The sequence below is a fragment of the Rhineura floridana genome, chromosome 17, assembly GCF_030035675.1.
Source record: "Rhineura floridana isolate rRhiFlo1 chromosome 17, rRhiFlo1.hap2, whole genome shotgun sequence".
NCBI lineage: Eukaryota > Metazoa > Chordata > Lepidosauria > Squamata > Rhineuridae > Rhineura > Rhineura floridana.
Genome location: NC_084496.1, coordinates 4279791 through 4295900, shown reverse-complemented (window position 1 = coordinate 4295900; position 16110 = coordinate 4279791). Strand labels below are relative to the sequence as shown.

Below are 16110 nucleotides of genomic sequence, written 5' to 3'. Positions count from 1 at the left end.
TTGCCTGGGAGGAAAGGCGGGATATAAATTTAATAAATAAATAAATCATCAACAATCAATTCAAATTCATCATAAAAGCAGAAAACTTACTTAACATGCCTGCTTTCAGGCAGGGCAGGCCTGACTCATCTCAATCAGATTCCACAGAATCAGGCCCACAGTAGGAAATGTAGGCCCCTAGTAGATATGGGTCGTGCATCTGAGCCATGGGGGACCGCTAATAGAGACTCCCCTGAAGGTAATACTGAGCTAAATGGACCAAGGGCCTGATTCGATATAAATCAGCCTCCTAACTTCCTGCAAACTGTACCTCTGTGGCTGATGTGAAGATTGGAACTGTCTTCGTATCCCTTTGTGCTTATTTCCTAGCATGCCTCTTCCTATGACCTTCACTCATCCAGCTCTCTCCTTGTTGCCCATTATTCCTGGAGCTGCCTCCTGCTATCCTCCGGGTGACATCTCTTTAAGTCCCTCCTCAAAAGTCACCTTTTCCAGGATGCCTTAAGCTCATCCTCTTATCTGACTGTAACAAAGTACCTGTAATTGAAACAATCTCATGCTCTTCCCCTGCCTGCCTTGTCTCCCTTTTCCCTTCCTCTGTTGTCTATTTTAGAAGGGTGGAACCTTCCATATGTGTTCTTAGTTAAAATGGTGCTATATCAGGGGTGAGGAACCTCACACTCAGGAGCCAAATGGGGCCTCCTAAAGTCTCTGTAGCTGGCTCTTGGAACTCTCCTCAGGGAACACCCCACACTGGCCCTGATTCATACCAGGTGTGTTTCTGCCTGGCGGAATGTGCCTTTCAACTCTGATAATGCCTCTTGCTTCCCTAGATGGAATGTAGAGGTGTGTGTATGTGTGTGTAGAAATTAGCCTACTATACAAACAGTGGAGGCTGGTGGCTCTGCTATCAGTGGGTCAGTGGAATCCGCTCTGGGTTTTAGCCTGAACTTCGGACAGCTCCTTGAAAGTTCAGACTGAAACCCAGGGTGGATTCACTGCCTCACTGGCAGCAGAGCTATCAGCCTTCACTGTGCACAAAGTTAAAATTTGCTTTCATTGCTCCACCTGTTTTTGCCTTTGATCCCACCCACCAGTGGGATGTGGCCCCTGGAAGGATACACAGAGGGAATGTGGCCCTAGTGTTGAAAAATGTTTCCTACCCCAGCATAAATGAAATGATGATAATTTCTGGCCTAGTTGAATTAGAGAAGAAGGTCTCCAAGGGTCTGTGTTCCAATTCATAATTTTCTGTAGCTTGAAACAAACCTTATCTGTGAAAATATTTCCAGCCCCATAATGTTGGGTCTAATAACGTCTTTGACTTTCAACTTTGCCATTCCATAATTCATGCTTCATAATTCAATCAGTTTTGTGCAGTTTTGTAACTATCTTCCCTTTTTAAAAAAAAAAAAAAAGATAATTAATCAGGGCTGTGTCAATTTCTCTGTGCCCTGTCAATTTGGGGCAAGGTAATTAATCACTAATCATCACCCAGGCAGCAGCAAGCAAAGGGACAATTCATGAACCATTTATCATCCCTTTGAAAAATAAATGGCAGACGCCACCACACAGCAAACACATCTTGTCTTTCATAATATTTTATCGACACTTTTGCATGTTGTAATAGACTGCAGCAACAAGCATCTGTAGTTCAATGCAATATGAATATTAAAGGAACAAATGGGAACAGATTTATAGGCTATTGCTTTTCTGTTATGTCAGTTCGGAGATTACACTGAGCAAATGAACAGTGAAAAATTACTCTTCCATGCGGGGAATGGTGATTAAACTTGTACATTAATTAGAGATTTTGTGTGTGAGTGTGAGTGTTTCTTTTCAATGAATTTCAAATGAGGATGGCCCGTAAGAAAGTGTTTGCCCAAAATTTGCTAAACAACACTGTTTAATATTGATGTGTTTAATACAATGACAAATTAATGACTGTTTCTGTAATCCTGAATAATGTGAATCAAGGAAATTGGAGGAAGTATGTCTGTACTCAGTAAAGGCAGTGGAAAATTCCCTCCCATAGGCAGGATGAGACTAAGATTGGGACGGGCTCTTGTATGCATGCCTATCATCCCACCTTTCCTCCAAGGAGCTCAAGGTGGAGCACATTGTTCTCCCTCTCCATTTTATCTTTACAACAACCCTGTGAGGTAGGTTAGGCTGAGAGCCTGCAAATGGCCCAAGGTCACCCAGCAAGCTTTGTGGCTCAGTGGGGATTTGAACCCTGGTCTCCCAGGCCCTAGTCCAACATTCTTACCACTACACCATGCATGCCCATCCCTTGGTGATGGAAGCAGTAACTTGCATGTGTGAATGGTCTCTTGAGGATGGGTAGTACACACACATACACATATCCACACCAGTGTATAGCAGAAATAATTTGAAGAACCCACTTTATTTTGCTGGATGATGTCCATACTGAGGCCCAAATGCCATGGAAATCTCCCTACCATGGAGTCAGGATTCCCTGGCGCCTTCCTCAATTGGACATGATAGAGGCTAGAAAAACTCATGCAGGGCATCATGGCAAGGTCTCCAAAATGCCCCAAGGTGCAATCACAAATGTAGCTCTGAAGATATTCAGCATCTCTGGTTGCTGCCACAATCGTGGAGAAGCACCCACAAGTGATGGGAGCCATGGGAATTTAATTCCTATGGTTCTTTGGGGACCTGGGTGCTATCTAGAGCCCCAAGCAGGGATGGAGTGGGCAGGACCATTTTTCTTCAAAGGCTGCATTCCTTCAACAGTAATCTTCTGTGGGCTGCAAGCTGGTGGTGAGTAGGGCCACAGCCAGTCACGGCCAGAGCCAGTCATGGATTGAAGCCAGCTGTAGGCAGGGCCAGACCTGAAAATAGATGGGGCCACCCCTTTTCTCTCTCTGTTTCTTCCACTCCCTTTTCTCTCTGACACCCCCTTATCCCTACGCAGTGTGCTGCCAGCACAGGAAGAGGTAGTGTGGGAATGACTGTTCTTGCCAGACATCTGAACTGATTTGTCCTCCATCCAACGCTCCATCTGCCATGCTTGCTTGCAGAGTGGGACACAGCCTCCAGTCAGATTGCACACTTCTTTTGATTTTGCAAAGCACCTGGGGGGCACAAAAAGTGGACACGCAAAACCTGTACTTTGTGCTAAACAACGTGTAAAAATGCTCTGACAAGCATAGAAAACCACATTTCACATTTAAGAACTGTGTGTTTTATGTAAAAAAGTGTGTACAAAATGTGTACAATTTAAATGCAGATTTTTAAAAAAGCAGACCAAATGGATTCTCCCCATCCCTATTCTTCGCACAGGGATGGAGAACCGGTGCCCATCCAGATGTTGGGCCATCATCCCTGACCATCGGCCATGCTGGATGAGGCTGATGGGAGTTGGAGTCCAACAACATCTGGATGCCACAAGCTGGGATGGACAAATCCATGAATTTTGGTTTCCCTCATTTTCTCAGTCCTAAATTCCATGTTCTATGTAGCAATTTGCTTTTACATTTTTTTTTTTTAAAAAAGAGCTAAAAGTATTTTAGTGCAAATTGCACAAGACACATTTTTACATGCTGTTTTGACCAATATACACATTTTTGCAAGCAATTTTCTCACATATAATGCATTTTGTATGTTATTCTTACTAATGTGTTGGGCTACCCTTGAGGTTAGTCCAGAGGCTACAGCTGCTGCAGAACTCAGTGGCTAGGTTTCTTGTGGGAGCAAAGTACCACCACCATATAACCACAGCTTGGAAAAGTTACTTTTTTTGAACTACAACTCCCATCAGCCCAATCCAGTGGCGATGCTGGCTGGGGCTGATGGGAGTTGTAGTTCAAAAAAGTAACTTTTCCAAGCTCTGCATATAACACCAAGCAAGATTTGCACTGGTTGCCAATCCTAATATAATGCATTGTTGTACACATTGGTTGACTAGGAAATTACATTGCAGGATTTGGAGAAGTGCGGGTGTCAAAGGATCATTTTGCTTGGGTTACTGTATCAGTTTGTAAAATATTTCAAACTAGATTGTTTCTCCTTAAATGCAAACAAAATGAGATTTCTCCTCCCTCCCTGCTTTAGCACTTATCCCTTGCAGATGTCAGTCATGTGCTTTCCTGAAGGAAGCATCACAAAACTCATGGCAGGAAGTTGTCCCGGCAGCTGATGCATGGGGAGCAGAATAGGAGAGTAATGAGAAGAGAGATTCATCCATCCATGTTGATGGCTCACCTTCCTTTTGGCATATGGCTCTCTTATGCAAATCCAAATTAGAGCTGGAATGCAAGGAATAATTGACCATTAAAGGGGTTGTATGCTTTTATGGGGAATCTGCCCCCCTGTGGGGTTTTGCATCTGCTATTTTTTCATCTATCCATGAGCTTCAAAACTTGAATATACAGTTTATAATGCATGCCCCATCTGGGGAATCTCTTAACTCTGAGAGACGTGCATCCTTCCTTCTGCATTTTAACCTTCCATGCCCCCCGCAACATATGTGTGTTAAAGTATACTGTCTCATTGTCTTCCAGACAAATATTTATCTCATTTAGTATGAAAATGAATGGGAACAAAAACAGGTATTTATTAATATCACTTGGGATAAATTAATGTTTGATTGCAGTTCAGGTGAGAGAATAATGGTACAATCTCCTTTTGTTTATTTTAAATAAGCATTATGGGTGGTATTCAATTAAGTCATACTCATAGTAGACCCATTGACATTAATGAACCTGTTAGTCATGTCTATCAACTTCAGTGGGTTTACTCTGAGTAGGAGTATCACTGAATACCCCCCATGTGTCAAAGTCTACACTCCATTGGCTTACCCAAACTCTGCCCATGTATAGATTAGTGCAGTGCTGAAAATTTCTTCTGCAATTTTGTTTTTAAAAAAACCATTCCCCATCAATTAATGTGAAAATTGCATTCAAAAATTATCAAAGAGGAGAGAAAATCTTGGTGGAAGTCTCATGGATGAGGTGCAAGGGTTTTGATGTGTTTACCTTACTTTTGAGGTGGCTGACGGGTGCTTTTGAGTCTCCTTTCTTTCATGCTACAAATCATTTCTCTAGTAGACTGCACTCTGCAGCTTTCCCAGGTCCCTGCACTTCAATCAAAGCCCAGGGGAAGACATGAGGCTTTTTCAGATCAGGAAGCACGGACAGCCAGGGAAGCTACAGAGTGCTGGAGAAATGTTTACTGAAAAGAAAAATGATTGGCCAACTCACAATGGTAAAGGTAAGCTCAAAAATGTCCATCCACCAAAATGCTAAAACAAATTCTAAAGAATGAGGCAGAATAATGGAAGCCACTTTCACAGGGGAATAAAAAGTTTGGGAAATTGGACGGCAGATTTCAGCACTTCTACAGACACATACAAGTATTGGTATGCTCAAATGCATCCTTTAAACGAATTTGTCTTCTCAGAATGTGGGTTTTAGTTTTCAGGACAAAAACCACCACCACCATTTCAATGGTTGATCACCCAGATAAATAGTTGGAATTAATTTTAAGGTTGACCATCTTAATTATTGGGAATGATATGGTATAACTACAATTTCCTTTGCTATGATGTTACCTGCTTTTGGTGTTACATTCAATGGAAAGGTCCGTAGCTTAACTTAAAGGGGCTTATATCTGAGTAGACATACACAAGATTGCACTGTTAGTGGAAAAGCACATACTGTATTTTCTATTTATTTAACAAAATTTATATACCACTTGATTGTAAAAACCTCTGTTTTTTGAAAAAAACCATTACAAATTATCAATAAAACAATTAAAGACAAATAAACAAAAACATTTTACAGCAATTAAAACAGTAACTAACTTAAAAGATTGAAATATATCAGCATCTATTTGTCTGAATAGACTTGCCTAAACAAAAAAGTTTTAAGTAGGCACTGAAAGGAATACAGTGAAAGCACCTGCTTGATGTCAATAGACGGGAAGTTCCAAAGAATAAGTACTGACACCCTAAAAGAACGATTTCTTACAAGTGCAGAAAAAGTATTATTGGCAACCAGTGCAGATCTTTGACAGAGGTGTTATATGCTGACAAGGTCTCACTCCTGTCAGCAATCTGGCTGCAGCGTTCTGTACTAACTGCAGTTTCAAGGTCAAGTGCAAGGGAAGCCAGCGCCAGAGCTTGGAAAAGTTACTTTTTTGAACTACAACTCCCATCAGCCCCAGCCAGCATGGCCACTGGATTGGGTTGATGGGAGTTGTAGTTCAAAAAAGTAACTTTTCCAAGCTCTGGAAGCCGCACATAGAGTGCATTGCAGTAATCCAGCCTTGAAGTCACTGGATATGTTGCATGCAGAAGGTCTCATTATGAGTTAAAAGATCTCAGGGGTGGGAAAGACCTAGAGAATCACTGCCACTCACTGCAAGCTAGATGATCCAGTAGTATGGCTCAGGTTAAGGATGCAATCCTATATGCACAGGGAGAGCAATTATTGTTATTTATTAGATTTGTTAGTCACTAGCTACCTGAAGATCTACACATGACTTAGAACACTGTTAAAAACAAACACAAGTACATCATTCCCTAAAACCCCAAAACAGTAAGACAGCAACAACAACCATCCCCATACAACCACAGAAAGCTTCGACAGCCCACTAATATCAAACACGGTCATCCTATTCTATCAAAAGCCTGGGAGGAAAAGATAAGTCATTATCTGGTGCTGAAAAGATGTCAATGAAAGCACCAGGCAGACCTCACTGGGGAGTGCATTCCACAGATGGGAAGTCATTACTGCATCTGGCACCCACCAGCTTGCAGCAACCAGGGTAGAAGAGGGGGTCATTTGTTTTGACAGGCAGAAATCACCCCCTTACCAATCTGGAGGATCCTAGGATCCAGCAGATCCATGCTCTGATCCACCTTGTCCCAGTAATGCCTTGTTTCAGAGCCGTATACTGGTTATCAACATCATGAGAGCTTGCAGCATTCAATCCATCACATTTTCTATGGTTGCAGTGGGGGTGTCCATGACAGCAGATTCCCCCACCATCAGAGACGAGCTGAGCTCAGTCAATGAGGATGTCTTGGATATTCTAGGGATGTGCTATAATTTCACCCAATTCAGTTTTGGTACAGAATTTTCCATTAATTCATTTATTCACTACCGTCGCAGATCAGATTTTGATTTAGTGATATTCTGTGGCTATTTTTGGAAATAGACTTTTTTAAAACAAATCTGTGTAAAATATTGATATTAATATCAATATTTTATTGATATTTCCTTTAATTAATCAGTATTTCCTTTAAAATATTGATATTAATATCAATATTTTTCCGAGGGGGGGGGGAGAAACCAGAACGGTGAAAGCAGCTGCTTGTGGACAAAGAACAGACTCTAAGCGATACCAGAATGTTTGATCGATGGAATGCTTTTGAACCAGCACCAGCCAACGGATCCCATCCTTAGTGTATTCTAACTCTAGGAAGAAGGATCAGTGGGCTAGAATGGCAGCCTTACATGGGAGTAAGTCTGATCCAACTCAAGTTGGCTTACTTCTAAATAGACTTGTATAGGAGTGCACCTTAAGGCAGCTTTACATGCTCTTAAGCATTATTAAGACTGCAGCCATTATTAAGCACAGACCGTCGCTATCTCTTTTATTGTTAGCTGAATCAACTATCAGTGAAATATTTTATGTGTCTGCTCAGAAGCCCAGCTGAATTCAATAGGGCTTCCTCTTAGGTAAGTGCATATGGGGTTGCCGTCTAATGTAGAGCTGTGCCCAGCCTCTCCGGGTCAACCTGTGGACCACTCGCCCCACCCAGGATCCATCCCTGAAATAATTTAACATACAGTTGGGAGGGGATCCCTAATGGAATATACACTGCATCTACTTCCCCTCTTCTGGCCAAGAGCAGGGGGGTTCAGCCCTGCACAGGAGTGCATCTTCCACTCAACCCCTGATACGTGGAAGATTCCGTCTTCCTTGGGTCTGCTTCCCTAGTATGTTTGCTGTGGGGAACCCACTGGCAAAGCAGACCCTTGCAGCCTTCCTGTCCAACACCCCTCCCACTGATAGCACTGCATCAGTCTGGGTGGCCTGACCTGACCCAGGCCAATCCAGGGCTGTTTTGACCTGACTCTGTCCAAATCCGGATTCTCTGTCCAAATCCCCCCAGTTGACACAATTCAGTTCAGGCTTTGGCCAACTCCAGCACACAGCTATAGTCTAACGCTCTCCCTTGATTTGAATCAGTTGATGCCAAGTTTGATTGGCAGGAGAGTGAGTTCAGGGCCCACTTGTTTGCTCACTGAGGCTGCTTTTGGTTCTGACATGTTGTCATAAGAAGAAAAGAAAAAGAAACGTAAGTGGTAGCTTTTTAAAAATAAGATAATTACACACTCAGTTCCTTCAGTGTCTCCAAAAGACACCTCTGTTGAGGGTTTATTACAGCCTTCTCTAGCCTGTTGTTTTGGACTACAGCTCCCATCAGCCACAGCCAAGATGTTCAATGGTCGGAGCAATGGAAGTTGTAGTCCAACAACATCAGGATGATATAGATGAAGACTCAAATCTAGTCCCAAATAAATAAATAAATGTGGTGGTTGGTAGGAGAAGATAAGAGATTATTGGCTTTCCTGTGACCGGTTACTGAGGTGAGATTTGAATACTAGGAATTTGTATGTATTTGTGTGTGGTGCACATTCATGTATATATGGGGTGTGTGCATTGGTTTCAGATGACTCCCAAATCCTGAGGTGAAATAGGATGCTTCAGGGGTATTCCATGTTTGCTGGAGGTGTGATCTCTACAAGCATGAGAAGGAAGAGCAAACAGCAGAATTAGGACAGGGCAAGGAGGAAGGGCTCTGGTGTGACTGACAGGTCTAGCAGATAATCAGAGGAAATGATTTTGCCAGTGCCCCCCAATTACTGTGATTTGGGGGAAGGAACAGGCCCCAAAATTGTAATGGCTGTTCTTACAGGAAAACCACTGCAGCTAACCTTCTGAAATTTGGCAGGATTCAGGATGGGCTAGCATGTCTTAATTTTATCCAATCCTGGGGGGGAAAGCATTATAGAATTATCCTTTGGGGGAATAATCACAGTGTATACGTGTCCAGCACAACAGACCCTGGGCCGATTTACCTGTAATTTGACAAGCTGTATCCACTCTGCAGGGGCTAGTGTGCCTGCACATTTCATCAGCTTCTGTCAAATATATATTTAAAAGGTATAGCTGTTTTCTCAATAGTGAATGGAGGGAATGAAGTGGACTCAGATAGATCTCCAAGCCAAATCAGGCAACCTCCCAGCTGATCTGAGCTGAATCAGGCTATTTTATGTAGCACTGCATTGGGACCCAAAAATAATATTGTGGATGGTGCATACCTCTAACGTATATTTAAACATACTTGTAGATGCGTAATTCTTATCAGTCTTCTCATTGAACATTCCTTTGAAAATGTAATATGAAACCTGATGAACATCTGGAGGTGGTTTAGCAATGTGTCCATGTTCTAACTTTAAATAAAGTCTCCTGCGTATCATCACCTCTATTCATTTGCATTTAGTGGGATTTGCTCAGCAATATTTGTTTTGCTCATGTTCGTGGTTCCAAGAATGCACTTGCCTAAATGAATGTTGAGACTGTTGCCTGGGCAGAGGGATTGATTGTTAAACCACTCTCTCAGTTTCTCATTTCTACAGCAATTTATGAAAAATCCTCATGAAAATTCAACGGCATTTTAGAGCATATTTCTCCTTAAAAAACACATTTTTGTTTCCAGTTTTGACTGAAGTTTGCAAGCAACTTCCCCAACATTTTTGTATGCCATTTCCATGAATACATTCAGTTTTTTGGCATGCTTTCCCCTACTTTATGCATTTTTGCAAACGTTGGCTGGAGAAATGCATCACAACATTTGGATCAGTGTGAATTTCAAAGGACAGCTGTGTTTCAGTTCTCGTGTTGTTTTGGAGAGACCAGATTTGATCGATTTGGCTTTAAATGCAAACAACTGAATTCCTCCCCCATTCCTTGCCTAGGCTTTCCAGCCCTGAATGAGCAAGAGTACTTTGATTTTGATGGCACAGAAGTGAAAGAATCTGAATGGTCTTCATTGTCTTTCTTCCTGATTTGTCTTTTCTTTCAGTGCCAGGCTTCCCTTACCCTGCCGCCACCACTGCCGCCGCATATAGAGGAGCACACCTCAGAGGCAGAGGTCGCACTGTCTACAACACGTTTCGCGCTGCGGCTCCTCCTCCTCCAATCCCGGCTTATGGCGGGTAAGTAGGCTCTTTGGGAGCCCTTTGGCCTCTGGCTTGGCATTCTCCACCTCCTCCACCACTTCCACCACCACCACCCCCAGGGGGAAAAAAAAGCAATGAAGCATTTCTGAGTGCCATGCATGATGATCTTGCCTCGCCACACAAACCACACACAGCATGCAACCGATCTCAGTTGCCTGAAGTGGAGCACCTTGCGCACAGGGTTGACAAATGATAGTAATTTGCACTGCCATGCTTGGTAGCTTTAAAGCATTTTGCGCGTCCCATGTTGTTATGTAAATTCCCCTTGAGAAGGAACGCTGGTGGCAAGAGAGAGAGAGAGAGGAGAGGTAGAGAGATATTTTTGGATGATTGCAAACATCTGGTTATCGAGAAGGTTGAATAACATTTTAAATCTCTCTGTGTGTGTGTGTGTGTGTGTTTAATCCACCCAAGTGAAAGTTGGCTCGTGACCCCGAGGGCTTTGATTTATTGTTGCCATTATTGTGATTAGCAGCAAAATAACAGTTGAGGCATGTGTGGTTTGGAGAGCTTGCAGCTTGCAAAAGCTTAGTAGGACAATGCATCCCTGCATGTAGACAGAAGCTGCATCTCCTTTGGGAGAGATGGCTGGCAGTGAAGGCTTGGCCACCCAGTTTTAGGGATGGGTTATGAACGTTTTGCTCATACCTTCCCCGAGTCTTCAAATGGCACATTTCATTCCCCCCCTCCCCAAAGTATGTGAAAGGGAAAAATAAAAAGGTGCTGTCAGTGGACATTAGACATGCTCCTAGACCTTGGTGACCTCAGCCATTGATAACTGAGGTCACTCTTATCTGCATAGTCTCACTTGGAGCTCTGTTTCTTGGTCACACCAGAGTGTGACAGAATGTTGGAAACTATCTGCATATAGATATAGCTACAGATATGACTCCTCTCCAGTCATTACTTGTATTTAGAGGAGAACCAACTCAAAGAGCTTTAAAAAAGCATTATTTTATTTATTTATTACATTTATATACTGCCCCATAGCTGAAGCTCTCTGGGTGGTTTACAGCAATAAAAACAAATATAGAAACTTTAAAACACACAAAAAAATTTAAAACACAATATAAAAAAAAATTAAAAACAATTTAAAAACACATGCTAAAATGCCTGGGAGAAGAGGAAAGTCTTGACCTGGCACTGAAAAGATAACAGTGCCAGGCGCACCTCATCAGAGAGATCATTCCATAATTTGGGGGCCACCACTGAGAAGGCCAAATGAATTTAGACAAATCCATGAAGGATAGGACTGTCGGTGTCTGTTAGCCACAAAGACTAGCTGCACTATGCCTCTGAATACCCATTTCTGGGATTCCCAAGTGGGGAGAGTGTGGCTGTTCAGGTTCTGCTTGCAGGCTTCCCTTTGGTGCATCTGGTTGGCCACTGTGAGGACAAGATGCTGGACTACATCCAGGAGGGTTTTGCTTAGATTTATATGGGAAGGACAGTGAGAGCATGTATACTTTGCATGGAGAAGATCCCAGGCTCAATCCCAGGCCATCTATTCATACGAATAGGAGAGAAAAACCTCTTATTGTAGACAGTACTGAGCAAAGTGGACCACTAGAATAAGGCAGCTTCCATAAGAGCCAAAGCCCAGTTGGTGGAGCATGTGCTTTGCCCCAGAAGGCCGCAGTTTCAGTATCCAGCATCTCCAGGTAGGGATGGGGAAATCTGCCGACTGAAACCCTGGAAAGCCACTGCCGGCCGTGTGGACCGTACGGAGCTAAACGGACCCTTGGTCTACCCAGCATAAAGCAGCTTCCCATGCTCCTAAGAGGGAAAGTTGAGGGTCAAGGTTCTGCAAGTGGCGCTTTCAGCTGCATCCTCGCCGTTGCCCTTTCGTCTCTCTTGTGCTGGAAGGTCAGGTTTCTCGCCTGCCCAGCAAGCTTTCACAAGTAGAAAAGGTGCCGTTCTGCAGACGTTAGGTCTGAACCTATGGGTAGCCCATGCTGACGGCAATGGTGCCTGCAGGTGTTGTGTGGGGGTCAAGCCTAAATTCTGCTGCCATTTTGAAATAATTGAAAAATGGACATGGACGGCCTTCAAGTTGATCCCGATTTATGGCGACCCTATGAATAGGGTTTTCATGGTAAGCGGTATTCAGAGGGGTTTTCCCATTGCCTTCCTCTGAGGCTATTCCTCCCTAGCTGGTAAGGGCCTGCTCAGCTTGCCACAGCTGCACAAGCCAGCCCCTTCCTTGTTCGCAACTGCCAGCTGGGAGGCAACTGGGCTCCTTGGGACTATGCCGCTTGCCCACGGCTGCACAGGTGGCAGGGCACATAACCCCTGAGCCACTCACTGTGGGGTGATCTTTAGCTGGCCCTTGACAACCAGGAGACATGAGCAGGGATTTGAGCTCACAGGCTCTGGACTCCCAGCCAGGCTCTCCTCCCCACTGGGCTATACCAGCTCTTGAAATCATTAGGAATGCAGAAACCTAGGTAGCTGCCTTCTACTGAGTCAGGCCATTGGCCCATTGTGCTCAGTGTTGTCCTCAGTGAGTGGCAGTAGCTCTCCAGGGATTGACATCCAAACAGAAAGTCTCTCTGCAACCTACCTGGAGATGCCAGGAATTGAATCAAAGGCCTTCCGTATGCAAAATGACCGAGTGACAGCCCTTCCCCATTTTCCCACTTCATGTGAGCAATGGCCAAAGAGTGCAGGCCCAAGATATTTCACAGCCTGCAAGATAGTGTCTTCTACCCATGCCACCTACAGAAGCCAGCTGAACTGACAGCTGAATTTTACTGCAATGAGGGTAACAGGATAGCATCCTCCACTGGGCTTGTGGCGTTAGGCCAAATTAGAGGCACCCTAGAGACAGAGACAACAAGGGGAGGGGGTAGAGGCAAATGTAAGTAGAGCAATGGATGCGACTCTTACCTCCCTCCTGCCAAGCAAGAGGCCTGATCACATAATTACCCAGCCAGGCAATTGTGGAGGGGACAGAAGAGATCTGGGAAGGGAGCATGGCCTGGGGAGAGTTCTGAGGGCCCAATGGAAAGAGCTGGATGGCAGGGGTGTAGTCGTCTGGGGTCACAGGGGGTCAGAGACCCGTTACTTTTTTGGGAGCAGGGTCCCGACCAGGTCCCTATGTACGAGTCGATCAGCATGAAAACAGGAAGCGTGTTAGCCACCAATAAGAGTCCCTGTCCTTTTGTGCTAAGCCAATAAGAGTTAAAGGAGAGGAGCCAGCCACTGAGAAGTCTCTTCTCAGTAGCGAACGCACAGCCTCCTCTTCCATGCTGATTGGCTTCTAGGGTCATCTGTTGTAGTGGAGTGTGGCAAGGGAGACAAGGGAAAGTGGAAAATAAGGCGTGGCTGTGATGGGGTGTGGGGTGGCTGTCAGGAACAGACCCTGCACTTCTGAGGTTGTCACTACACTACCATTGGAGGCCCACATCCGGCCCTTGGGCTTCAGGTTCGCCATTGCTGTCACATTGACAGGTGCACACAAATCAAAGGTTGTATCCAAGCCTATTCCTACTTAGAGTAGACCCATTGAAATGGATGGGCTTGACTAACTTAGGTCTGTTAAACTCAATGGGTCTACTCTGGGTAGAACTCAGTTAGATACAACCCATTACGTGTCAGAAAATCTATTTTCTGTAGTTCCAGCATTAAGAAAACAAAGTAAGTGTGAATACGCTTGTTTATTATTTTCCCTAATGTATCATGTGTCATCTAGATATATAGTGGAATGAAGAGAGATGGGAACTCACTGAACATTCTCCCTGACCATTGCAAATTTTGATCTGACCTCCTCTATCTCACTTATAAGATCTTATCAGGGATTGTCTGTACATTTTCTGCTTATCTTCAAAAGGACTAGCAATGTGGGTTTTTATTGATTTGGGGAGATTAAACCTTCCCAACTACCAATTCTTAAAACTTTTCTCCTGGGGGGGAAAAATAGTCATCTTGAAATATGGGGAAACAATTTTAGCAAATGGAGAACAGATGTGCGATTGCTATACTGAGAAAGCAATATTTGATGAAATGTTGGAAACAGTTGCAAAATATAATTACATAATATACAATATGTTGTTTTCAGAACTTCACACTCCATCACATTTTTCCCCCTGTTGCAATTTTTCTTTTACAATGATAAAGGCAGGATCACACGATGCTTACAATTCTACTTTAGGGCAACTTATATATAGGCTGAAATTAAGAATGACTGTGCTAACAAATCATTGCTTGGGATGAGACAGATGTCTTCAAAAATGGGATGTTCTAGATTTTCGGGCAGACAGGCCCATATATAGATTTATTTATTTATTTATTTTTATTTTATTAAATTTCTATACCGCCCCATAGCCGAAGCTCTCTGGGCGGTGTACAAACTAAAACTTCCATCTACAATTAAAACACATATTTAAACAATTTTAAAACTAAATCCAAATTTCAAAATTGTAAACATTTTAAGACAGACAAAAACACATATTAAAATACTAAATACTAAAATACTAAAATGCTAAAATGCCTGGGAGAAGAGGAAAGTTTTAACCTGGCGCCGAAAGGATAGTAATGTTGGTGCCAGGCGTGCCTCGTCAGGAAGATCATTCCACAATTCAGGGGCCACCACTGAGAAGGCCCTCTTTCTTGTTGCCATCCTCCAAGCCTCCCTCTGAGGAGGCACCCGGAGGAGGGCCTTCGATGTTGAGCGCAGTGTACGGGTATGTTCATATCGGGAGAGGCGTTTCATCAGGTAGTGTGGTCCCAAGCCGTGTAAGGCTTTATAGGTTAAAACCAGCACTTTGAATTGAGCCCGGAAACATATAGGCAGCCAATGCAAGCGGGCCAGAATCGGTGTTATGTGTTCAGACCGCCTTGTCCGTGTCAATAGTCTGGCCGCTGCATTTTGCACAAGCTGCAATTTCCAAACCGTCTTCAAAGGCAGCCCCACGTAGACCGCATTGCAGTAATCTAATTTGGAGGTTACCAGAGCATGGACAACTGCAGCGAGATTTTCCCTGTCCAGATAGGGGCGCAGCTGGGCCACCAACCGAAGTTGGTAGAAAGCATTCCGGGCCACCGAGGCTACCTGAGCCTCAAGTGACAGGGATGAATCAAGAATAACTCCCAGGCTGCGAACCTGCTCCTTCAGGGGGAGTGCGACCCCATCCAGAACAGGTTGAACATCCACCATCCGGTCAGAAGAACCTCCTACTAGCAGCATCTCAGTCTTGTCTGGATTAAGCCTCAGTTTATTAGCTCTCATCCAGTCCATTGTTGCAGCCAGGCAACGGTTCAGCACATTGACAACCTCACCTGAAGAAGATGAAAAGGAGAAATAGAGCTGCGTGTCATCAGCATACTGATGGCAACGCACTCCAAAGCATGGGGGACAGAACTGACCCCTGCAGCACTCCATACTGGAGAACCCAGGGTGCCAAACAATGTTCCCCAAGCACTACCTTCTGGAGGTGACCCGCCAAGTAGGAGCAGAACCACCGCCAAGCAGTGCCTCCTACTCCCATATACTATAGATTTACAGTGCCTATAGATTTACCGTACACTATAGATTTATAGATTTACTGTAAACTATAGATTTACATTACAGTACCTCAAATGCACAGGAGGTAGGAGTAACGCTTCTGAAAACATTTATAATAATGCCCCACACTTTTGAAAATGTTTTTTATCTGTTTCTTTTCAATCTACTTGCTGGAGTGAGCAGGAATGGCATTGTTGGAAATATGGAAGGGAGATGAAAGCCCTAATTGTCTGGACAACCGTAGACCTTGGAGACATCAACTAAATACCTCTTCTCTCTAGGGCTAATATTTAGGGGAAAGGACATAGCTCAGTGGTAGAG

The 16110-nt window shown here is 43.9% G+C and overlaps 1 protein-coding gene and 1 long non-coding RNA gene across 4 annotated transcripts in view; one reads left to right on the top strand and one right to left on the bottom strand.

Annotated features, from left to right (window-relative positions):
• RBFOX1 (RNA binding fox-1 homolog 1) overlaps positions 1 to 16110 on the top strand; it is a 403703-nt gene that overhangs the window by 303856 nt on the left and 83737 nt on the right. For all 3 annotated transcript variants that reach the window (XM_061599321.1, XM_061599320.1, XM_061599319.1), the window contains one exon: positions 10127 to 10259. In XM_061599321.1, coding sequence (XP_061455305.1) covers positions 10127 to 10259 — 133 coding nt within the window. The remainder of the gene's footprint in view (positions 1 to 10126; positions 10260 to 16110) is intronic.
• Positions 1973 to 16110, bottom strand: part of LOC133371679 (uncharacterized) — a 117832-nt gene continuing 103694 nt past the window's right edge. The window contains exon 4 of the long non-coding RNA XR_009759361.1: positions 1973 to 3101. This is a non-coding gene — a long non-coding RNA (uncharacterized LOC133371679). The remainder of the gene's footprint in view (positions 3102 to 16110) is intronic.